We start from the raw sequence: 26,180 nt of genomic DNA, 5'->3' as shown, positions 1-26,180 counted from the left end.
TTCACTGTTGTAATGCAAATTTTCAGTGGAGAAAGGTCCACAAGGCTCCATGTGGACACCAAGCCTGTGAGCAGCTGATGGAGCTGAACTGGTCTTGACCTCTTGACCTCCTGCTCCGGCTGTGTCTCCCTCACCCAGTGACATGTGAGCCGCAACATGACCACACCACCCATCCCCTGCCTCCAGCGATCAGGCTGCAGGTTGATGCAGAGATACTAAAGCCAATGTAAAACTGTAAGGGAGCGCAAAGCCAAATCCTTCACCATCATCATGTTTTCATTCTTGCAGGGGGAGGGAGGGACGACTACGAGGCAAAGTGGGGGGAGAAGCGAGCACGAACAGGGCCTAGCCGTCACATTCATGCGAAGAAGCGGTGCCTCCAAACCGTCAGTAATGTGCATTTATTTCCACAATATATATATTTAAAACATTGTGATAGTTTATTTTAAATAGGATAAAAATGTAAATGTGTATTTTCTGTTCTTTCGCTCTGTGGTGATGCGTTAGGCTAACTAGCTGCCTAGCTAGGTTTGTTAGCAAAATGTCCCTAGCTAAAGCGATTAGCCAACTTCACGTCAGACAGCGCCGTGTCAACTCAATTCAACCGCAAGCTTTCGTTTCTTTTGAACGTTTTGTTGAGATATGTGATAACATTTCAACATAAATTCAAGCAGGACAGCTCTTTATCGCAACGGTTGGCACAGACAGTGTTGATGTTCCCTTAAACCAGAAGCTAAGTTTACGAGCTAAAGGATGCTAACGACAGGTTAGCTAACAAAACCAGTGGGGTTTTTTCTTTCTTTTTATTTTTGTTGCTATTTTTTCTATTTCTATTCATACGTGATGTGAATTATTAATCGGCACTGTTGAAGATTTTAAAAAATACGTACTTAGTTTCACGTTACTATTTGTTATTAATCACCGTAGTGCCCTGTTCCAGTCCGGATATAGACCAGACTCCCCTGGCATCAGTCGGGCAGCTGCTTTGCAAAGCGCTGTTTCAGTTTTACATAAAATGCATAAAATAGCATTAGGCTCTTACGTTTTAGTAGCGATCATACGTACGGATGCAAATCTTGTGACGGTCTGAGTGTTTTTTCGGTTTTATTATCAGTGCCATGACCGGATTGGCGTTGTCTGCGCCACATCATGATCTCATGCGGAGCTTTTTCTTGTGCTGGACTTACAGACCCGTGTTTGGTTTCCCTAAATAACTCCGGCCCGGGCCTCAGTCCGCGGTCTAGAGTTTGATAGTGGGCCGCTCAAAACGGAAGGAAGTCACCGCGTATCTGCCAGGCAGCAGCCCCTGGCTCAGCCACCATCATGGGAGACAGTAGAGGTGAGGAAATAACAGCAGTTCAGCAATATCTGTCACACATTACATCCTCGATCCATTGTCAGCATTAGCTCCAACTTTAAAAAAAATCACTGAAACATTTTGTCTTAATGAACGCTGTAAACTGAAGCCTTTTAAGAATATAGATAATAATTAAAATAAGACATGCTCTGTAGTTTAATGGGGATATAGAAGGTTTTTAGACATGTGTTAACAGCAGGCCTACAGTTTTTTTTCTCCAGAATATCTGATCATTTGAAGTAGAGCTCAGGATACGTCAATAACTACCTGATATTTCTCAGAGCATCTCCTGGTTTATATAGTTTTAACTATTTTACATCAAATTTCTGTTCATGTATTGTCTATTCTTGGCTTAAGAGGTGCAAAGTATTGTACTTCGATTGCAGTAGTTTAACCATTCAATTCAATTCAAATTCAAAAACCTTTATGTGTCCCCAATTGAAGTAACATAAAGTAGTATTGGTACAAAAGACAGGATTGGAGCACAAAAAAGAAATGCACAGTGTGAAGATCAAAACCCAACGCGATACACAGAAAACCAACACTAACACTAAAATACACGATAAACAAATATGTACAATATAAACAGGTATGTGCAATCAGGTAATGAGTATATAAAAAATATTAAGACCGTGGAAATTGTAAAACGAAAAAGGTGTCCGTCAGACGCTTCATATATGTGTGTTGTTAAGAACAGTTTAACCATAAATAGTGTAAGCATGAATAGATATGCAGCTACAGGTAAACACAAACTAGAGAGATCTAGGAGTTTAGGAGGTTGACGGCTTTGGGAATAAAGGTAGTTTTCCTCCTCTGTGTCCTACAGCCGGGGTAACGGAGACGGAGTTGTGACGGGAGCCACTCAAAGGAGGAGTGTAGAGGGTCTTAAAGTCTGAGAAAAGCTAACATCCCATTCCTGTATTTTGCTTAAAATATAGTAAAATCTTATTGAAGGATGATGGTATCAAGTAAATAAAAATCAGCAACAGGGAATTCATTAGATATGATCGGGCTGCAAGAGAATCATATCTTGCAAAAGAAACGAGAGGTAATTTGTCCTTTTAAACTGTTGAATCAAGTGTGGATGACTACTTTTCAGTTACTGAATGCAGTAGTCAGAACTTTCAGATTTTTAAAAGGGTATAAAATATAAAATATACAAATGAAGAAAAAAAATAGAAAGTGTAACAGAAGTCGTACAACTGTTGCAGGTTTCAGCCCAGGACAGCACTAGACAGTTGATTTATTAAATTAATCAATTTGACCACAAACTGCTAACAGGCCTGTTTGTATTAGAAATAAAAAATGCAGTTATTCAGCACCTTTCATGGTATTATGGGACAAAACTGTCATGTGGCATAACTGGTAATAGGTGTGTTTAGATGACGTAATCGTTATTGAACCAAAAACTTATAGGTACAAGTGAACAAAAGGTTAAGTATGATGCGATCAATGTTTGTATTGAATGCATTCATTTTTTACGTTTCGTTTTTCTTGAAATATTGATCGAATTTTTAGAAATTCTTAATACCTGTCCTCTGGATTCCAGTAATATTAAATTATGAAAATAACAATCAAACAATCTCTAATGACACATGCCAGTTATGTCAACATTTTTAAAAATAAATATTAAGTTACACCACCTGATGCATTTTTGGAAGTGATCTTCAAAATCCAGTGAAAACCTGAGGTTAAATACTTAAGAAGGCTTTTTTTTTGGGGGGGGGGGGGGGGGGGAACCAAAAACTTAAAAAAAAATACTTTTGTAGAAACTTTATTTGTCACAAACACCATGTCAGAGCGTCACACCCTCATCCTTTCCAACAACCTGGCTGGCTGGTGTGTTTCCAGTAGATACCTGATTCACTGCTGCGCTGCTGTCAGAGGCTGAACATTACAGGCTGCCATTATGCTTTTGTAGATTTAATGTGAAAGGTAAACAAGGAATAAACACACTAGAGTTCTTCTTTGAACAGGCTGTAAAAAACTATAAAAAGAAAAAAGTTGCCAAGTCAGCTGATCCTTTGAGAACCACATCCAAAATGCAATTTTTACCCCTGTCCTTAGATTTACCCCTGTGCACAGCGTATTGAATGGGTTCTTATGTGTATTTAAAATATGGGAATACATTTGAATGTTAGTTAAAAATCAAACTGGTGTGACTTTTGTTGGGCCTTTGCTGTTTTTAACCAGTGAACGCACCACTTCATTACGTCTTGTTCCTCTTGTTGACCAGATTCTCGCAGCCCAGACAGTTCGTCTGTGTCCTCCCCCCCGTCAGGCCAGCGCTCACCTCCGCTGGTACCCTCAGCCGCCGCTTCCATGACCTCACTGCCCCCCATCACCACCACTGGGGTCAACAGCCCCATCAGTAGCATTGGCTCCCCCTTTTCCGTCATCAGCTCTTCTCTCGGCTCGCCGTGCCTGCCTGGCACACCTTCGGTGGGCTATGGCCCCATCAGCAGTCCACAGGCAAGTGAACACCTCCGTATTCAGCTGACATTATTTGAACCCTAGCTGTAGATCACCTTTATGGATAGACTGATACATAAAGTTAGACTGGAATCTCCATGGATCGAGATGTTTGCAGATGACATTGTGAAAGCAGGGAGCAGGTGGAGGAACGTTTAGAAAGGGCGGCGTGCACTGCTGAGGAGAGGAATGAAGATTAACTGAAGTAAAACAGAACATTTCTGCATAAAAGAGAAGAGGGGAGGTGGAACAGCGAGGCTACAGGAGGAGTGGAGGACTTTAAATACTTGGGGTTAATAGTGTGGTAAAGAGGTGAAGAAATGGATCCAAGCAGGTTGGAACGGGTGGAGGAAAGTATCAGGTGTCCGATGTGACAGACGAGCATGTGAGAATGAAGGACAAAGTTTGTGACAGGACATGGTGAGGACAGCCATGATGGATGGATTAGAGACAGCGGTGCTGAAAAGAAGACAGGAAGTGGAGCTGGAGGTGGAGGAAATGAAGATGCTGAGGTTCTCTCTAGGAGCGATCAGGTTGGATCGGATCAGAACTGAGTTCATCAGAGGTGAGATGTTCTGGAGACAAAGTTAGAGAGAACAGACTCAGATGGTTTGGACACGTCCAGAGGAGAGATGGTGAGGATGTTGGTAAAAGGGTGATGAGGATGGAGCTACCAGGAAAGAGGGCGAGAGGAAGACCAAAGAGAAAGAAAGATTGGCTGATAACCGGATAACACGCTGTGGCGATCGGGACACGACCAGAGGAAAAGAAGAAGAAAGAAGCTGTGGATCACCTTTGACCCCACTGTGGACGTCAGGCTTTTATTCTTACCAGTTCTAGTTATAGAACATATATAATTTACGTTGAGTGTGTGCTCTTAGCTTCTGAGTTAACTCTTCACATTCTTACAGAAATAACTCTGGAGTGAAGAAGTTCAGTTAAAACAGAAAGCGCTTCATTTGGTTTCCGTCTCCTGTCGTTCCTCAGATCAACTCCACTGTGTCCATGTCGGGGCTCCATGCAGTAAGTAGCTCGGATGACGTGAAGCCTCCTCTGGGCTTGAAGCAGCTCTCGTCCCACAGCCCGGGTCCGATGCTCTCCCAGAAACGCCTTTGTTCCATCTGTGGAGACAGATCCTCTGGTGACAATACTTCATCAATACAAGCCATATGTTCTCTACCTTTACTTGAGTTCCAGACCATTCTTTCAGTTTTTGAAACAAGTTGCCATCTGTCTTGTCTTACGTCTTACGTCTCCTGTCCTTCAGGTAAACACTACGGCGTCTACAGCTGTGAGGGCTGTAAAGGCTTCTTCAAGCGGACAGTTCGCAAAGACTTGACCTACACCTGTCGAGACAACAAAGACTGTATGGTGGATAAGAGGCAGAGGAACCGCTGCCAGTACTGCCGCTACCAGAAATGCTTGGCCATGGGCATGAAGAGAGAAGGTGAGCAGTCAGAGCCACCTGAGCAGGTTTCAGCCTCTTCTCCACATGATCCTAAAACATGAGACCATGTTAACGTTTCATCGACACAACAAATTACAATCAAAGGTTTTTACTTGAGAGTCCACTTTAAATGAAGTCTTAAAGTAGCCTATCACCAGTACTGATGTAGTTTAATCAGCTCATCTCCGAAAATAATTCTATGTGATAAATTGTACGAGGCGTACACATAGTGCTGTTAAAAATAAAATGACAATACTTGTCAAAATCAAAGGTTTTTCAAACCGTTTGGCTGCTGAGCCCTGAAAACCTCTGGCACCAAAAAGCTGAAAGACGCAACCGCGTGTTCTTTGCCTTTTGAGTAAAAAGAAACTGTTCAAGACGTCTGCAGTGATTCAGTGTAAACTAGTGATCCATGAGAGCTGAACACTTCCTGTAGGTGCTGTGTAATGAGGTGTTCAGGCTGTTATAAATTAAACAGATGTTTGTCTGTCGGTGGCCCTCACTCGCCAGCTGGTGCGTCCCATTATTTGTACCAACAACAAACTCTGTCCAAAGTCGTTCTCGACATCAACCGCAGAATTCCAGACTGTGTCAAGCATTTTGATGCTTCGTACATAACTGACGTTCAAATTCTAAATTAGCATTCAGATGCTGCACACCCTTTTTTTTTTAAATACATTTTATCATTCTGTCTTCATTCTGTTTAAAGCCAGTAGATCCTCTCAAGACTGCTAAGCTCTTTTTATTAGAATTAAACACATTGTAGAGCTAGATAACAGGAGTAATCCTGTAGAAGGTTGTAAAATAAACATTTGAAAAATAATTTTAATAGATTTCAAAACATGTTTTTATCAAATGAAATAATATATTTTTCTCCATATTCTTTAAAATGATTTTTTTTCTACTTTCAGTAGAAATTCTGTTTCTTCTTGATTAATTTTTACAATCGGAATCAGATTACTTTATTGATGCCCGAGGGGGAAATTGCTTTTTCGTTGCGCTGCTCCAGAAAGACGCGTATTAAATGTCAGAATTTAAAAATAAAATAAAATAAAGAGCTAAAAAGAAATAGCACTCCTGACTGCATCACTGACAGAAAGAGGAGTTGTGCAGTTGGAAGTACAGTTTGATCTTGATTAAATAAGACAGGAACTTCGACTTGGTTTTCAGAAGCTTCAACTTTCATTAATTGTATCCCACACATTACATTTGCTGCTAAACTGGGGTTTTCTTTGTGCTGCATTCCTCTCACCATTCTCTTTACTGATGGTAAAGCAGGCCTTTCCTCGTCCTCTTGGCCCTGTCACCACTTGCAAACCTCATAAATATTCACAGTTAGTCTCATCAGCACCATAAATGATCAGGAAAAAAATGATGTTCAGCTACACCAGTAGGTACACAATACACCTCCACACTCTTTAAAGGAGTAACTGTTTGAGACTTCATTAATGATAGCAGCGCAAATTCAAATTTTTAAAAACCTTTTATTGAAGCACTGAATTTTAGAAAATGTTTGCTGAAGCCAATTCAAAACTATTTTCAATGTGAGAAATGCTAAACACTGCACACGCCTCCTGTTAGTTCCATCTGACGCTCGCTGTGTGTGGAGTAGGACAGGTGAACACGTCATCATGATGCCACGTCATTGTGGACAAATCAGTGGTCGGTTTATTTTTACGATAAAATATTCGCCTTGTGAGTTCAGATGGCGTTTCTAGGGCAGCTGCTTCCATTAGTGGGGGGGGGGGGGGCTGATTCTTCTTATTTGCCCCTGACCAGAATGCTCCACACATTTCCAACAGGATAGCTCATTTATAATTAGCGCTCAATGCATCTCTGCATAATGGGATCGGTGATATGTTCACGTGCATTGATACAGTAGGGCACATGTGTCAAACTCACGGCCCGGGGGCCAAATGTGGCCCGCCACATCATTTTATGTGGCCCGCGAGAGCATTAAAGGTCAGAGTGTCTAGAAATAAATAGGTCAAAAGTGTGCTTTGACCAAAACTACATTTCCCACAATGCAATAATTCAGCCCATTTTAACTCTGACAAAAACCTTTTGAACAAAGTTAACGTCCTAACTTGTGTTTGATTTTATTTTTCTTTATTTATTGGATCGTTTGATCCTTGATTGATGGAGTTCTGTGGGTTTAATAAACCTGACAAATTAAAAGGATTCATGTTATGACAGAAAAACATTTTTTTCTGTGCAGCTGTCATGTTTGTAACTTGAATAAGTAATAAAATATTTATCTGAATGAGTTATTTAACATTAAGGAGTAGTTACATTTATGTTACATTACATTAAGTGACATTTAGTTACATTTAGAAGTTACATCTGGCCCTTTGCTGATGTGGCCCCTCGGTGAAAATGAGTTTGACACCCCCTGCAGTCGGGGATGGAAAGAACGAGTACGGAGGGGGAGATGGGGAGATGGGGGTGGGTCGACCTTGTAAACACTAACCCATTTCCCCCTCTCTTCCTCTTTTGTTTCCTCTCGTTCTCTCTCTCCCCCCCTCCCTCCTTCTGTAGTGGCCAAGATGAACGACAGATGTAAGGAGAAGAGGGAGGGGGGGTGTGTGTCTGTGTATGAGTGAGCAAAGAGCAGACAGATTTTACATTGTGTATCTGATTGGTGCCAGCCTTGAATCGGTTCCTTACAGTATGCCTCAGAGTAGCTCCATTTACTCTCAAGAGCATGGCTTTGCCGTTTGTACGAATACGTTCGTAACCCGTCACATCACAACGATAATCTTTTTTTTTTTCCCCAACCAGATTTGTCAAACAATTGTAAGTGGCTGCTTTTCTTTTGCTAACAGAATTTACTAAATTTGTGACCACACACACACACCGCCGTGGATTTTAGATGAGTTACAGCGGCTTTAGGATAAAGAGTATGTTCAGACCTGGAGTTAACATCCATCTGTGATAGTTTGATCACAAGTGGAGTCCATCAGTGTACAGCTGGTGTTACCGTGGATCTTTTCATATGGTTTCAGGTGGCTGTCATGTTGCAAAACAAAGAAACACAAAGTCAAAATAGTTAAATATTTGTCATTGTGTTTCAACTTAGTTCAGAAAAACTGTGTGTGCTTTTTTAACTGCCATTTTTAAATTCTGACTTCTTTTTTTTAAATATAATAAAATTGGTGTCAAAACAAAAATCCATTGAATAATCCTTTGTTGCTGCTTGCTTTCCTTTACACATTTAAATGACTGATGACAATGGGCGCACTTTGAGGAAAGAATCAACTTAATGTGCACAGAAGGCACAAACATTAATACATCACAAAGACTAACTACAGTATTTTCCGCACTGTAAGGCGCATCTCAAAGCCTTCAATTTTCTCAAAAACGGACAGTGCGCCTTATAATCCAGTGCGCCTTATAGTGCGGAAAATACTGTACTTTAAATGTAGATTTTTGATTTCTTTTTTTTTTAGGAAAAAAATTGTTAAAGCCCAAACAATTGCATTATGGACAACTAAATTTGAAAACGAGACCAGACTGTGTGTAACAATTAAGTTTATGCGTGTCGTTACTCTCACACGGTGTTTAAACAATTATGAACTGCAGGTCTAAACAGGGTCAGACAGCCAGAAGCACTGATGGTCCTATAACCTCCACGCTTCTACTGATCCAGTCCTTTGATGGCAAAGCATGACAAATATATATAACATGTTAGCTTGTGTGTTAGCAATTCGTACAATTATGTTTGGAACTGTAAAATGAGTGACATGAATGAGTTTACATCTAAGAAAAGAGAGTAAATGCAGTGTGAACGTGCCGTTGTGTTCAAAAGATTTACTCTGAAATAAACCTGAGTCCTAGTCTGTTGAACTTCAGGAAGCAGGAAATGTAGTTTCTATAATCTATTTAATAATATAGTTCCTAAATATCAAATATAACGGGACATTTAAACGTTCGTCCTGAATGTGCTTGTTAAGGCGGCGTTAAAAGCAGTCAGTTGAGAAAAAGGTGTGAAAGATGGAATGAGAGGATTTGGATTTCTGATGAATTGTACATCCCTCTATATATTTCCTTCTCACTGTTGTACGTGTTTCATTTTTATTTGTTGTTGTCTTTCCATTTTCATTTCCCGCTCTTTCTGCTTTACTTCTACTGCATATTTTGGGTTAAATTCCACTTAAATCCTTCTGTTGTCTTATGGCACGAGTCCGTTGTTGATGTTCTTTCTCATTCCTTGCCTGCCCACACCCTTTGCTTCTCCGTCCTTATTCCTGTGTGGATTTATCTCCATCCTTTTTAAAACCACGCTTCTCCCATATTGTCCTCTCTGTTCTTCCTGCTCCTTCTCCCTTCCTCCCTTTTTGTTGTTCTTCATTGTGTGTTTTTTTCTGCCCTCCCTTTCCATGCCGATCCCTCGTGTCGCAGCTGTCCAAGAGGAGCGACAGAGGAACAAGGAACGAGATGGGGAGGTGGAGTCGACCAGCGCGGTGAACGAAGAGATGCCAGTGGAGAAGATTTTGGAGGCAGAGATGGCCGTAGAGCAGAAGACGGAGCTCCATGCAGACGGAAGTTCAGGCGGCAGCTCTGTGAGTAGAATCAAGCTTTGTATGCAGGTAAAACCTGGGCTCACGTCGCTTCTTGTTTCTTCGTTCTCGTCGGTTTTCAAAAAAATACCTGGAAAAATAAAACTCACTTTTACGTCAGTTTACTTCACGTCTTTCCTCAACAAATATTGGAATCTTAAAATCACTAGTAAACCATTGAAAATGCATAATATCATGTTACTGTAGGATAAAGAAGAATAAAGACATATCATATTATTAGCCTGTAGCAACCCCTATGACCTATGGCGTACTGTACTGTATTAAAATATAAAATTGAATTTGCTAGCTTAAAATAGATTTATATTAACAAAAAGGATTGGAAAGGCATTCATTAATAAAGTTCAGTATAGAACTGGGAGTGGTTATCTTCAGTTCAGCCTGGAGACGACTTAATTCAACTCACGTCGTTTCTTAACTTACATCACATCTCCTGGAACCAATTTATTTAAGTTAAGCCGCGGTAAACCTGTACTTTTTATATTCCCGTGTGTGTGGAGTTATTCAAATTTATTTAATGTTGTAAATACAGACAAACTGGCTGGAGTTCCATAGCTCTATTTGTTGTTTGATGTTATTCTGTTCTGCGTGCTTCAGCCCAACGATCCCGTCACCAACATCTGTCAGGCTGCAGACAAGCAGCTCTTCACCCTGGTGGAGTGGGCCAAGAGGATCCCTCACTTCTCTGAGCTGCCCCTGGACGACCAAGTCATCCTCCTCCGTGCAGGTTAGCCCCCAGTTCGACTCCAGAGGGTTGAACCCGTCTGATCCTGATGAAATGTTTCGTAATTTAATTGCCCTCATTCGGCTAAACCAACATTCACGATGCTAGTAATTTTTTTTTTTTATAAAAAAGTTTCCTTTATGCCAAGTTCGTTTTTCTTGGTTGACGGTCACCCTGTCTTGCAAATGATGTTGGGTCAAATGCAGCAGTATTTTCCGCACTATAAGGCACACTGGATTATCAATGAGTGACCTATTTCAATTTTTTTTTCATATATAAGGTGCACTTTCGGTTTTTTTAAGAAAATTAAGGGCTTTAGTTGTGCCTTACAGTGCAGAAAATACTATAAATAAGTATCCTGGTTGGGTGTTCAATTCCATTCAGCTTTTACCCAAACTGTACAACCATTAGGGACAGTATTTGATCACTGTTGTGTATGTAAATTAGGGTATGGAAACACTGTTAAGCATTATAATTGATATACAAATCCTGCATTCTCTCCATAAAGAGGGAATGCAAATCTTTTCTGAGATCTCTGCCACAGAAAATATTTAATACTCTAGGTACAGTATTTTCCGCACTATAAGGCACACCTAAAACCATTTAATTTTCTCAAATAATCATATAATCAGTGCGCCTTATATATGGAAAAAAAAGTTTTAAAATAGGCCACTCATCGAGGGTGCGCCTTATAATGCAGAAAATACTGTAATTGCTGTGAAATAATGGCAATGTTTTTCATGAGAAAACCTCTTTTTGATGTTACAATGTGGAACATCAGGTATTGAAAAAACAAACACACTAAAAACAGAATATTTAGAGGATTGAACTCGCCGGTAACACTGAGACACAAACCTCCAACGCCGACAGGTTGGAACGAGCTCCTGATCGCGTCGTTCTCCCATCGCTCCATCTCGGTGAAGGACGGGATCTTACTCGCCACAGGCCTACACGTCCACAGAAACAGCGCTCACAGCGCAGGTGTTGGAGCCATCTTTGACAGGTAACACAACAGACGCACGCACACACACCGTCACTCTGACACTGCTTTAGGGATGTCGCTTGGCAACAGGAGAGGAAATACCGACTAATGTTCACTGGATTCTACTCTGATTGTTGTTTTTTGTGAAAGGTGAACTGTATCCGATCCCTGTTTTAAAATACAGCTGTGTCCTTATCAGGAGGTTAAAATCGGTCACCCCCCCCCCTCAATGAATTCACCCTCCTCATGAAAGTCACATGGATTTCTGTGCTGTAATGTCTCCCGATGACCTGATCTGTCACTCCACTCACACATGAATGGAATCCAGCCGGCTTAGTGACTGAGGTAGACTAGTTAGCTGGGTCCCGTCTTCATCCTCGTCTTCATCCTGGCTGCAGCTGCTGTGTTCGGCGTTGGCTGTGACTGACTGAGAGTCTTGGCTTCTTTTAGTCGTGCCGGTAGGGCGACAGCGCATGCTAGGCAGACTGGTGACTAATGCTTACCCAAAAGACATGCATGTGCTCACACACACACACTCCACACACACACACTCAGTGGCATTGTAGCACTTCATAAGGTGATAATGGCTGGCTAATGTACAATACTAACATGTGAATATATCCTAGTATATAATAGTGTGTTGATTTACATTTTACAGTCCGATATGAACTCTGACCTCATTTGAACATTAAGACCTTGTTGTCCCACAGTCATTAAACAGTCCTCCTACAAAGGACGCTTTTCATTTCGATGAACAGATATTCTCTGATTATCTGGGACACACAAGATTTCATTCTACACTTTAATCATAAAATTTTAGATAAATTCCTGCAGGCGCACTCAAACTAAAATTATAGAAACTCTAGCATGTCACACTTCTTATCTATAGGTTACTGTATGATTCAGTGACTACCTGAGGTCTGTGGAAAACTTTGTCCATCCCATAGAGAACGCACTGCAATTTCATATAATTGTGGAGATTTCTTAATTGTAATATATACAGTTTGGAAAAGCTAGAGAATATGATAAATAATCCACATCCAAAAAGCTCCAAAGGAGACTTTTCAGATTTCCAATCAACATTGTGTCATTACAGCGTTAACATTAAGTGGACAGTGTCAAACATGTTTCTATTCTGCCTGCACCCAGAGCAGTTTTCATCATTAATACACTGCTGTCTATCCCAGTATGCTCGCTGATCTAGCTCAGAGAGAACACTGATAGTACTGCAGAATGCTAAACTTTATCGGCTGCTTACATAAACCTTTGGCTTCACGTTGGGTTCATCAAATGAGAACACAAGTGATTTAAAGAACACATTTTTAAGTTGCTTTCAATAACGTGTCGACGTTAAGCAAGGAACACCTAAAACATGAAGGTTTTGTAGTTTCTCTCCTACACAGGTTCATATGATTTTGTTCGTCTGTCATGCATAAGATCAATTAATATATTTTAAAACGTGAGTGTAGTACAACCTAAATTAAGACTGCAGTGTCTTGACATTTGTGGAAACAAACCACATGAATACTATTTTACAACAGTTTTAAAGTAAGACAATAGCTGTAAATTATATACAAGCATTGATTATCTGTACATCTGAACGATTCAGAAAACAGAATTCTGTAATAACAGTGTAACTGTGTAATGACATTGTAATAACACATTGTGATTGAATACACAGGGCGCACAATGCTGAGGTTGGGGCCATATTTGACAGGTAATTATGCCACTACACGAACACTTTTCTGAAACCCCTCCTCTTACAACAATACCGAAAAACAGAACCCAAGTTAAAAATCTATATTTCTATAGTATTACAGAAGCCAGCCATTTTTCGCTGCATGTTCCTTTTCACCACATGATTGACTTTGGTCCTGATGGCGTGACCACACAGTATTATTTGGGTGTGGTTTAAAAAGTAGAAAATGACAAAGAGCAGTACTGCATCTTCCCCCCTGCCAGACTGTAATGATGTGATACAGGTACACCTTAAACAAATTAAAACATCATGGAAAAAGTTTATTTTTCCTATAATTTATATTATATGTACATTAAATAAAGTGAAGCCTTTTGTGTTTTAATTTTAATAATTTTGACCTACAGCTCATGAAAATCAAAAAATGCTTCATAAGATCAGTCAGAAAAGCATTCACAGTATTTTCTGCGCCATAAGGTGCACACGGCTACAAGGCGCACCTTAAGCGAATGACAAACCTCAATTTTTTCTTATATAATGCGCACCGGATTATAAGGTGCATTTGATGATAAGGTGCACCTGCAATGAATGCCCTATTTTAAAACTGTTTTCATATATAAGGCACACTGGATTATAAGGCGCACTGTCAGTTTGTGAGAAAACTAAAGGCTTGTAGGTGCGCCTTATAGTGCGGAAAATACTGTATATTAGAAAAATGTCAAAAATCTGAGCGCATGTTAATTTTTCTGTCCTTCTTGTACAAAAGCCTCTATCAATACATCCTGGAGGGGATTCTTTTCAGGGTTCAGGACAGGAGAGTTGACTGGCCAGTCAATTCCAGTAAAACCAGGGTCAAGAAACCAGTTCCCAGTAGTTGTTGCCCTGTGAGCAGATGTCCAGTCCTGCTGGAATAGGAAAGCATCTCTTTTTTTATCCAGTCTGTGACTTTGGACTCTTCTGACGTTGCGTCTGGTTCAGGAGTGTCTTAACACGAGAAACGAGACACTTGTTGTCCGTTTCCTGGACACGTCTGTGTGGTAGATCCTGATCCTCCAGCCTCAGTCCCCCCCCCCTGGTGAATCTTGTCACGGGGGTCAGTCAGAGTCCTCAGGACAAAAGTCATGTCAGCAGTCTTCCCCCTGATTTTTCTTGTGTGAACAAGTTGCCTGAGAGATTAGTGGTTTATATACTGTTTAAATAAGGATTTACTCAGCATTGACATGAAATATTTCATTGAGTATTTGTTTCAGCTGTAGGATGTAATTATTTAAAAGGAAGATTTTAAAAAAAATTTTGAAACACTAAAGTTTACCAAAGATTTAACTTTCTAAAGTAAAATATTTGCATTTTTCATGATATTCAAATTTTTAGATGCATGTAGCTTTTCCATGTGTTTAAATGAAGAAACACTGTTGCTCCGCTGGAGCATCCTGTTTTACCCTGGGCAGCTAGTTTTTTTTTTACTCTAGTTCACTGATGAGCCTTTTGGATGTGTTGTTGGCCCCCGTTTCAGATGCTTCTTCTGTGTTTGGAAATGCCTGTTTAATACCTTTAGAGCAATACAGGTAGTCCTCAACATACAAACACAATTGGTTCAGAGAAGTTGCTGGAAAGTCAATATTTATATACAAAAATACTATTCCCCAAGACTTACTATACAACAGTTACAGGACATAAAAACAACACATAAATTACAGGTACAGGTCATTTCAAGCCAAGTTATATCAATTAAGTTATAAATGTACAGCAGTTTTCAAAAAGAAAAAAAGAAAAACTCCACAATGTCCACCATAATCATATTAAAATATGATTATGGTGATTCACCCAATCATTTCAAATTCAGATTATTTTACAGTAAGATTTTGCTTCCTATAATTTAATCCTTGAGGAGAATAAGAACAAAACACTTCAAGAGAGAGTCAGCTGTTGGTAACCTGGGGACTACCTGTATACTCACTCCGATCCCTCTACTTTGCAGTGGTTTCACAACTCAGTGTGAACTGTAATCCTCGTGTCAGATGTATCAACATGTCCCAACTGAGCCAGAGGTGGCTGAAGTGTATTAACAAAGAGTTCACACACACCACTAGGCTCATCCAAACCAACATGTTTTTATATTTGCATGGTTTGATTTCATATTTAAATCTGTTTGTCTTGTGAAATAATTACGGCTAAAGTCGTTCATTAAATCTGATTTAACTTCTGGAAATCATCTCACAATTCCCCCGGTGCTGGTTTTTAGTATCCTTGTAATAAGGAAATGTCTCTCAGTAATGGTCCATGTGATCTTACCAGTGGCCAACCAGTTCACAAGGGTGTAACATGTTAACTTAAGTGCCTTTTATCTTCTTGTAAATGTGGAAATTGGTCTGAAATGTTAGTTTGTTAGTTTATCGTGATATATCAGTATTATATTATTGTATTTGTGAACCAAGAGCATCCAACGAAAATGCACTGTATGCAGTTGAATGTTAAAATATGAATAAATATTTGATTTAATTGGGTGTGGCAGCTTGTAGGTGAGCTGTTTGCTGGTGTGTGTGGTGTGTCTGAGCAGGCATCAGGGCCACAACAACTCCTTGAGGCTCCTATTGGGGCACGGCGACGATCAGGACGTAGATTCTGGAAGCTGGAGACGTCCCAGTTCTCTTTGACCTGCATCTCCAGGCTACAGTTTCCAGCTCCTGCCAATATCAAACTACTTTTACGCGGTCGTTAATGAGTGAACCGACATCCCAGAGGCCACAATCAACAATCTAATCTTTCATGTGAAGGAGATTCGTTGTACAGCATGTAGGAAAAGGATCACACCACATAATGTTATTTTTAATCTATACCAGCTTTGACGCTGAGTCAAAAAAACTGAAATGAATATTTTTGCGGTGGCGTCTTTTTGTGATCATCCTTCTTTAACCTGTGCCGCAGTCATTTTGATCAGTCAGCACTCTGAGACGCTACACCTGTCAGGCGGATGGATCAACTCGATTTAAGAAGTAAATCTTTTGTGTTCATAGACAGAATTTTAGATCTTCAATGTATTTAGCTCTTGGAAAAAAAAAGAAAAACAGCCTCTAGTGTTACGCTTTTATTGGATACAGTTTTACCCTGTTGCTAGTTTAAACTATAGCACTGTTTAGAAATATTTTTTTAAAAATATCTCTCTGTACAAAAGCAGTTTAGCAATGCTCGTATCTGAACATTGTGATAGTCGCCCTCTTGTCTTTCCGTATCTTCTCCCGCCTTCCTTTTCCTTGCCCCTTTTCTCTTTCATAACGGGACACACTCCTCTCGTCTCTTCTTCACAGGGTTTTAACAGAGCTTGTAAGCAAAATGAGAGACATGCAAATGGACAAGACAGAGCTGGGCTGCCTTCGAGCCATCATCCTGTTCAACCCAGGTCAGGAGACATGGAGGGTTGAGAATGTCTGTAGGGACGACAACGTGGATGTTTTGGGGTCAAATATAAAAGAAAAAAAGAAGATAAAAACAGATTTACTGATTTATACAGTTTATGTAAATGTGTCTCTTCTCCTGCAGATGCTAAGGGTTTGTCCAACCCCAGTGAGGTGGAGCTCCTTAGAGAGAGAGTGTACGCATCTCTGGAGGCTTACTGCAAACAGAAGTACCCCGACCAGCAGGGCAGGTAGGCAAAACACACACACACACCTGCTGAAATGTGAGGGTGTTGGTCATGACAGATGATTCTGCTGCTCAGAGATCAGCACACGTACCGTCGTTTCTGGGGGAAAAGGGCATTTTGTGATACTCTTTGAAATCTTCTGTTTCCTACATCGACGGTCAGATCGATTGCATTTAACGTAAAAGCTGCAGAGTGGACGAATAATTTTCCTTAAGGGGATCATTGCAGTTGATTTAAGTTGATTAATAAGGGGTGCGCATGAAGTACAAACATGTCTTAACTATGGTAGTGACGTTATCTCTTCCTCCTGTCTGTCTCACTCTTGCCCTTCCTGTTAGAGCGCCCCCTGGGGGCCATCAACCTGTAAATCTAGAAATCAGCCGCATTGTTAAACCTGCAAGGTTCAACGCGTGTGGAAAAAAAGCAGCAGATAATAAGCCAGAATTTAGGGTAGAATTTTAACAGCTATGATATTTCACAGCAGCACAGAAACCCTGGTGGAAGGCTGGAACTGATGATAAATGATTAATTTTAGTTTAGTTTTATATTTTTTATATAGAAAATAATACTTGTAGCCTTTTCCCTCAACATTTTACGATGGCTTTTATCCTTGTAAGTTGTAATTGTACATTTACATAAACAAATAAAAAGAAACGATAAAAAGAAAAGATTAAAAGAAACGTAAAAGTCATGAGGACACACGAGCTGCATTTTTTACAGAAAACACATGAGAAAGAACAAGATCCGGTCTCAGGTGATGTCGTATCTCGAACTCGGTTCATAACCGATTTTTGCTTGTATCCCGATCAATAATACAGACCGGGTGACGACTCGTCTCTAAGGAACTTGTATGTCGAGTCACTACCGTACTGTTTTTCAGTTTCTCCCCTCCCTTTGTGCAGGTTTGCGAAGCTCCTCCTCCGGCTCCCAGCACTGCGCTCCATCGGTCTGAAGTGCCTGGAGCACCTGTTCTTCTTTAAACTAATCGGCGACACGCCCATCGACACCTTCCTGATGGAGATGCTAGAAGCGCCCCACCAGCTGACCTAGAGGATCCAGGTTTGTTTCCAGGCAGGACGTGACGTTCAACCAGGACTTCCCAACACGTCATCCCCACGCCGGGGCCTCTGGCTCTTCTCGTTGGGCCTCAACTTAACCGCAACACCCGCTGGTGTCAACGCACCGGCTGTACACTTGAAAACAAACACACAGGTTCCCCGTCACCAGTTGGTCGTCTTCTGTCACGCACATGCACATTAACTCGCATACATGACGTAGACAAACAGCGTAACTAAGTAGATGATACGGTTTTTTGAATTAATAATATTGTAATATACATACGCAAACATTTTCCGCCACTGTTCCCGTACGCCGTTCTCCACTATGGGGGGGGGGGTTCCATCGCAAGGAATATACCCCAGTGTTATGACACATCCTGTACAGTTAACGTCTTAATTTTCAGTCAGTCTTCAGTCATCACATCATCTCACAGTTGGTTTTGATGCTTCTGCGTATAACTGGTATACTTCCACTGTTTTTACTTGGGTTGCTTAGTTACACGGCTAACTTGCACCTCTGTATATTACATCCATCACTAGCAGGTTAGTTATTCATATACGCTTTTTAGCTTCCAGTCAGATTTCAAACAGCTATCCTCCATCAAATGAATTCACTTCTTATTGGTCAGGAGGTGTCCAGTGATGGGCAGAAAAAACAAAACAAAACCCAAAATGAATTCAATCTTTTAGACATTTGAAATATATTTCTTTCTTTTTTTTGAATAATCATGCTGAAACTTGTTTGAGTTTCTATTTTGAAGTACTGTACTCATGAAATGAGAGCTTTTTTTTTTTTTTCCAAGGCATTGAAATCCAGGAAAAAAGGGGGCTGGGGGGAGTCCTTTGTCCCAACCACCCTGATGCGCACAGCTGGCTTTGTAAGAAAAGCAGAATGACTTGAATTTTATTTTCTAGTTTTGATTTTATCCTTTTTCCTTTTTACTTTTTGGCAGTTGGTTGGTATTTCAAACAGCTCGATTCTCACATGAAGCGTAGCTTCATGAGCCACAAATTGTTATTTGTTAGCTTTTTTTATCCCCCCCACCCCACCCATTGGCCAAAATAGTTATTTTGCTGGTGGTCATTTATGCACTTTTTGTGAGTTGTGACTGTGTAAATGTTCCTGTTTCTTAGAAAAGACCATCAGTTCTCAAACACCCAAGTTTAGCTTGATGGTACTATGTGTAGGGGTTTTGGTTTTTTTTGTTTGTTTTTTTGTATCGTCCAATCATGTCGTTTGAACTTGCTCCAAAATTGGCCAATTCCAATTTGATTTGGGAGATTTCAGTCATTACTGTCTGTTTTGTCAGATATATTATTCTGTTTAAGCACCCAATCCATTTGAAAGGCTATTATTATTCTTGATGGGTTGCTCTTTATTCCAAAAAAAGAAAAAGATTTTTGTATGAGTTTTTCCATTGACTGTGGAAGAAGAAAAAAAAAAATCCAAGTGCAGTATTTGTTGGAATACTTCCACATATTTGCTCACCCTTTTAGTTGTGTGCCCTGTTCACTGAGACAACTGAGTAAATAAATGTGATAATAAGTGAAGTGTGACGTTCGACCCTTCCACCCAGCAACTATTTAAGTGTCCTTGTTTGAAGATGCGTTGTTTTGTATCGGCAATGCAGCACTCCTTTTTTTTTTTTTTTTTTTTGTGTAAAATCAGGTGCAATCAGCTGAATTTTTTGTGCAACACAAAAACAGCAAAAAAGAGGTGTTAAAACCAAAAGAAATTATTAATAATGCAGCATTTAAATTCACCTGGTTGGTAATCAGTATCGGAGTTGGTTTGTCTGCGACGTGTTTGCAGCTTGTTGCTCTTAGATGGATCCCCGGACGTGGATATCGATTGGAAAACGCCGCTCAATTCTTGTGCATCGTGTTTCTGTAATGCAATAATGAAATATAACTATGGAAATCCTGCATTTACTACCTGCTGCTTTAGGAAAGTTAATTTGGTGTATATTGACCCAATGTTTGCCAGTTATGTACAGTAGTTGTAAATAATTTAAAATTAAACTCACAGGAGTCACGCAGCAACAAAGACCTGCTCACACTCTTGACTCCGACAAATAAATTGAAAATAAAAAGCTCTATTTTTGCTGTTCGTTCAGTGTTTTGACGTTGTAACTACACCATGATGAAGTTGTTACTGAGCCCAGGGCCAAACCACACCTAAACTGTCGCTTTTTGCACCAACTTTTGCCAATGTTTTCTGTTGTTTCTTGCGAACCGATTGGCTGGGTTTTAATGAGAAAAAAAAAAGGCACTTGACACTTAGCGTGATTGAAAATGTGTTGGCGACTGATTTGAACAGTTGACAAGTCAAATGCAGCTATCGTGCAATCTGGAAGAAAAAAACAACACGGTAAACATGTTCAGAGCTCATCAGTACTGATGCGCACCAAATGATTACTGTCCATTCTGTATTTGTGAGTTACTTTTTGAAGAATGTTGATGTTTGGAAGTGGATTCATCCCTTTTATTTGGTAGTCCAATTGAACAAAAATAGAGATGTTCATTTGACATGGGAGAGACACAGCCGTCTTCTACCAGGTGCTAAATAACATAGTCTTGTAATATAAGACTTGCACATTTTCATCAATGCAAACACAGTATGCAAGTATACAGACAAATCAAAAATAATTTCCACTCTTTTAACAGGTCTGCTTGAAATGTATATTTCCCTCTTAATTCTTTTTCTTTGTTTTTTTTAACGATCTTAACTTTTGTCTCAGAATCCCAACGAGGGAACGTGAGCACCAGCGGAGTGGTGAACGTTTCTGGTTGTGGAAGGGAAATGGTTGTACTTGACCGGGCACTGCCAGTGTTGTCTTGTGGTTTAAAGAGCAGTTAGACACAAAATGAACGTAAGTGGTTGAGTCCAGATGCTTCTCCTCAGAGAGGATCCATGGCCACCCCATGTAGTGTGGACTCTGAGGTCACCGCTGTAGGTTAGGCACTCGTGTTTATCACCTCAGGAAGTTGGTCCAACCCTGATGTTTGGTGGTGTTTTCAATTTTCATCATCCATACATTCGGCACTGCGCCTACCACCGTTTGTGTCCTGAATGGTCCCAGTGCTTTGGTGGATTGACTTGGTTTGTACGAGCTAACGCTAACAATGAATGCTAAGGGGTTTGTGGTCACGGCGTTGAGACCTTTTGAGATCCTTTTCTGGATTCAAGTACAGTATTTTCCGCACTATAAGGCGCAGCTAAAAAACTTTAATTTTCTCAAAACCCAACAGTGCACCTTATATATGAAAACAGTTTTAAAACAGGCCATTCATTGAAGGCGCGCCTTATAATCCAGTGCGCCTTGTAAATGCAAACCGTTTTAAAAGACAGTATTTTCCGCACGATAAGGCGCACTGGATTATAAGATGCACCTTCAATGAATGACCCATCTAAAAAAAAGTCACATATAAGGCGCATTAGATTGAGGTTACAGCTGAGAAGAGAACTCATCTGAGAACTCAATGAATGGCCTATTTTAAAACTGTTTGCATATATAAGGCGCACTGGATTATAAGGCGCACTATCATTTTTTTTTTGGAAAATTAAAGGCTTTTTGGTGCAGAAAATACTCTTGAAATGTTGAGTGAAGTTGTGAACTCAAACTTAGTTTTAATCCTCGTTCTTGACGAGTCGGCTGACCTTAAGGATTTCTGTGAATAACTTCTTTTCTCTGCATATTTCTCTCTTTTTTTCGCTTCTTCCATCTGATTTTCAGGCCTCCAGCAGCTGCATCGTGTTTAAAAGCTAGAGATTGTAAAGATTCTGATGAAACAATGTGGAGTTAAGTGATAAATACAAACACTAGTCTGTTAGGAAGTGGACTCATAACTCCCGTCTTGGTTGATGTTTCGTCAAAAATATGCAACGTGTCCATCTTTATTGTGATGTAACAGATGTCATGCACTGCCTTTCAGGCATTCATCCGTTTATCTTCGTCTCTTATATAAGTTCATGCTGATTTCTTATAAAATTTAAATTTACCATCTTTACATAAAGGCAAAGCATTTAAGTTATGCTATACCATTTCTATATTTACTTATTTTCAAACTATAGCATTTATTTAACTGACAGAAATGCTCCTTTGAGATTGGAATCTCTTTTCCCAAAAGTGACCTGTCCTGTGTACACGTATTTTTTTTATCATTTATGTTATCAGATAGAGTCAACAGATGCAAAAGGCTCAGGGCAGTGGTCTGGGCCTGTTTAATCCTTTATAGGGCACTCATTGAAATACTTTGAAATTCAAACCTAGATTGATATCAGAGGACATAAAACTTTATTTATTATCCTAACTTTTATAAGAAATTCTCAATTTCTCACAGAAAATCAAATTACCAAAAATAGCCACTTGCCCAATAAAGGGTTTAACTTTACTGACTGTTTTAGCGAGGGGCTGATGTTATGGCAAGTCATTTTCAGCGTTTTGTGGCGGGCTACATGTGTCACGTACAGGCAAACCTCGGTTTCCGACCACAATTCGCTCCTGAAGGCTGTTCGAATGGCGATTTGTTCGAATTCCAAATACATTTTTCCCGTTACAAATAATGTAAATGGTCTTAATCCGTTCTAAGACGCTAGAAAGTGACCTTTTTTCAGCATAATATTTCATAATGTCATTTATATATCAAATTGTATAGTAATGAAACATATCAAAGAAATGTAAAAGAAAGAAGCAAACATGAGAAAGAAAGAAAAAAAAAACCCCAACGTAATCAGGTTAGCCTAAGGTACGAGTTACCGTCGTCTTTTGGACAGAAGTTTACGGTACCGTAACTCGTACCGTAGGCAATGGGACGCAAATTAAGTGAGAAATTGTTGAATACAGTAAACTAAAATAAAAAGCACATTACCGTCACGTTTTCTCTTGACTTTTCTCGCCTTTATCGCGCTTGGCGGCGAGGAAAAAGGCGTTCGTTTCGTGTTCGACTTCCAAATTTTGTTCGACTTCAAAGACAAAAAAAAATTCAGAATTTTTTTGTCAAATTCCGATTTGTTCGATGTCTAAAGCGTTCGAAAACCAAGGTTTGCTTGTATATGGAATCTACAGCTCAACCGTTTCATTTGCCGACCCCCCCCAGCTTTAGCTGTGATGTTAGCAGCTAAAAAAATTTCTTTCTTGGATTCTTTTTGAAAAGGATGTGAAGCTTTTTTGGGGGGGGTGGGGGGGGGGGCTGCAAGGACGGGGGCCGCGTCCCTCTTTGCTTACTTGACTTGACGGCGGAGCAGCGATGACCTGCTGAATGGCGCCGCACTGCCCACGGGTGTTTTCGCCATTGCAGCCGTGTGCACTCGAGGCAGACGCATGCTGTGACCTTTGAACTGTGTAGCAGTATTGTTGTTGCCAGATTATGAGTGATGATTGATTAATGCTTTTCTAATGGATCGTAGGCTGTGACTGAAGAATTGATCATCTGCACATACATTAAATGTCCGGCAGGTCTTGTGACCTACTGACACAACCCTCCCCCTCCTGGAGCCGACCCCCATCCCATCATGATCAGTGAGGTCGTGCGTGCTTTATGCAGCTTTGAACACACCACCCTCACTGGTTTATTTATCACTGCCAAGCTCTTTGCGGATGTCGCCATTTTCCCGTGCGTGGGGGTCGCTCAGCCCCCCCACGGTTTTTCATTTTCATGTATCTTATGATTATTGCACAGCACTAGAGTGTGCACTAACCTTGGCTCGTGTAGGGCATACTAAAAAAAGGGGGCAGTAAATGGGAATGGACTGACAAGCTTGCGTGTGGAGGTGAGGACCGGTCAGTGCAGAGGGATGTCGACCAACGTGTCCCCTCAGGGTGCTCATGCTGTGCATTGGTGCTTTATATAGACCCCCCCACACATGTGGCTGCAGGTGTAGACCACCAGCACTAAGATCTAAACCTACGATGAGGGAGACGCAGCACAAGGACCACCAGAGCCCCGTTTGCAGGAGTAGCGTCATGAACTTGATGGGTGGGAGGCATTGAATTGGGGTGGAGGTGGCTGTTGGAGTTTGAGAACTGAGGTAGAGGAGGGACAAGGGCAGGGGCCTCTAAGAACGGTGGTCGGGTGTCGATCATGAAGAAAACCTGAGAAATTTCTATCTAGAATCTCCCTGAACTGTTTACTCTTCACCGTGACATCCTTCACGTTGTTCTTTCGTCTGGTTTCCTGTCTCCCCCTTTGTTTCATCTTCTGTTTACTTGAGAGTATTAAAGAAATACAGGAACTGTAAATCAGAATGGAATCTGTCACTCTTGTGTTTATTCAGAAGTTTTCCCACTCATGTTCTGTTCTTTGTCCCGTTTGTATCCTGTTACATCAAACACGTGGAGCTGATTGACGATTGTGTGCTTTGGGTATTGAAAGAAGAAGAAAACAATTTTTTTTTTCAGTCATTAATTCTGAATCTTGTTTCTGTTTGTTGTATCATGTCTGAGTAAAGGTTTTAATACTGTCTGTGAAGTGTTTTTTTCATTAATTAAAAAAAAAACCTCACCTTTGAAACTTTGCAAACTTTTTTATTTAAAAATGTCTTAACTAGTTCAAAACAAGATATCAGTTAGTTCTGTGCTTCAAATTGAATATCAGACTGCACTAATTGTCTTTATATTAGCAATAAAGCGGGACACTCCAGCTCGTCGCCCCCTTGTGTCCTGGAGGACTGATCGTCTCGCTTTAGTCCAGCAGGACCCCAGGGAGCAAGGTGTCCACTGGCACTGCAGTGTCGTGTTCCAGCCTCTAGGGGGAGCACTTACCTCTTCACCTGTTCAAGATTCAACAAGTGGCTCCACCTCCTCCCTCCCCTCTCCATTAACAGATGAGGTGCTTTGTAGCCCCGCCTACTTCACTCATCCAATGGCCAATGAAGAAGCAGGAAGACTAAAAACAGTGTTATGGGTGTGTTTTGCCTTGGTTTGGAGCGTCTGTTTCCCTTGAAAAGTTTCACCTTTGGGACGTCCAGGACTGAGATTATGACTGTGTCTCCTTCTCCTCCTGACTGTCCCTGTCACAATCCAGACTAGTTATTCTGTCAGAGAAGATCCACACTGTGAGGACCTTGTTCAGTTACTTCACTATTCAAGAGTCTTAAATACACGTTCCTCATTTAAAAAGTTCTGTAAACTCTGTTTTCTCAAGGTAAGATCATCCCATCATCTTTAAATCCTATCATGTGTCTGATGTTTGCAGACTCTTTACAGACATGAATAATCGATACATGACCAGGCCAATTCTATCGTTTTCAGAACTCAAGAGAACTCCCCATGACTCCAGAGTCACTGTTGACACTACAAAACATTAGTTGGTTTAGACCAACTTGAATAAAAATGAGGATTTTCAGCATCATTGTTAGATGTTGGGGCCAGCAGAGGAAGCAGCTCTATTTCCTGCCAGCAGGGGGCGCAGCAACAATGAATTCTGTTCAGGATCCTGAGGCACAGAGCAGCTATGCCTGCAGCATCGGCTTTATACAGTATGGTTACTGGAGAATGGGTGTAAAAAAGTAATTTGCTCCTATAAATAGGAGCAAATAGGTGGTTTAAAATCTTGACACATAAATCAATGTTTTAGCAGAATTGGCAAAATTTCATAAGTTCGTTACTCACACAAGTTTAGGTTCTGAGATGTCCTCTGAAGTACTGTGTAAAAGACAAGTGCAGCCGTTTGAAAGAAATTTCTACAGCTGTTTTTGTGCACACTGAACAGAAACTCATGCCAAACTAATATATTATTTAAAGAATGAGGAACCTTATTTCAATTTTCTTTTATTGCCACTTGGAGACAAAGAATACATTCAGCATGAATGACCGGTATTCAAAAGTCAAGTAGAGAAACGCAGACAACAGAAAGATACTGATAACACTCGTCTTTTGTGCTATTATCTGTGTCGTTTCAAATCTGCCTTGATAGAAGAAGTTGTGACAGGATGAAAATAACCAAGTTGACATGAAGAATAAATGATCACACACAGATACAAGAAAACGTTCTTACAGAGCAGAATAATTCAGTTCAATACAATTGCAATTTGGTGCTTTGGAATTTAAAACAAGTTTGCTTATTAAATGAGTGTTTATTCTGATGCTCTCTTTGGCCATTCAGCATCATGCTATCTCTTACTGCCATCTTTCTCCTACAAGTCATTTGTCCTCCTTTTCATTCCAACCTCCATCCACTGGCTCTCAGTCCCCCCTCCTGCTCTCTCCTGCCTTCCTGGTTGTTG

General features: G+C 40.5%; 1 protein-coding gene across 5 annotated transcripts; it reads left to right on the top strand.

Annotated features, from left to right (window-relative positions):
* The first annotated feature begins 203 nt into the window (after window positions 1–203).
* On the top strand, window positions 204–24,418 carry rxrba (retinoid x receptor, beta a). 5 transcript variants are annotated; one of them, XM_068332244.1, is made up of 13 exons: window positions 208–386; window positions 1,190–1,339; window positions 3,594–3,829; window positions 4,817–4,970; window positions 5,097–5,276; window positions 7,815–7,835; window positions 9,678–9,838; window positions 10,451–10,580; window positions 11,448–11,580; window positions 13,241–13,276; window positions 16,561–16,652; window positions 16,793–16,898; window positions 17,798–24,418. In XM_068332244.1, the coding sequence occupies exons 2-13, from the start codon at window positions 1,324–1,326 to the stop codon at window positions 17,943–17,945; spliced, it is 1,413 nt and encodes a 470-aa protein (XP_068188345.1). In that variant the 5' UTR covers window positions 208–386; window positions 1,190–1,323; the 3' UTR covers window positions 17,946–24,418. The 5 variants fall into 5 exon arrangements, with proteins under 5 accessions (XP_068188349.1, XP_068188345.1, XP_068188346.1 ...); XM_068332245.1 differs by lacking the exon at window positions 7,815–7,835 and having other exon boundaries at window positions 209–386; XM_068332246.1 differs by lacking the exon at window positions 13,241–13,276 and having other exon boundaries at window positions 209–386.
* The last annotated feature ends 1,762 nt before the right edge of the window (window positions 24,419–26,180 follow it).

The sequence above is a fragment of the Antennarius striatus genome, chromosome 14 (assembly GCF_040054535.1).
Source record: "Antennarius striatus isolate MH-2024 chromosome 14, ASM4005453v1, whole genome shotgun sequence".
NCBI lineage: Eukaryota > Metazoa > Chordata > Actinopteri > Lophiiformes > Antennariidae > Antennarius > Antennarius striatus.
The sequence above is the reverse complement of the archived record's forward strand: the minus strand, read 5'-3'. Positions and strand labels throughout refer to the sequence as shown.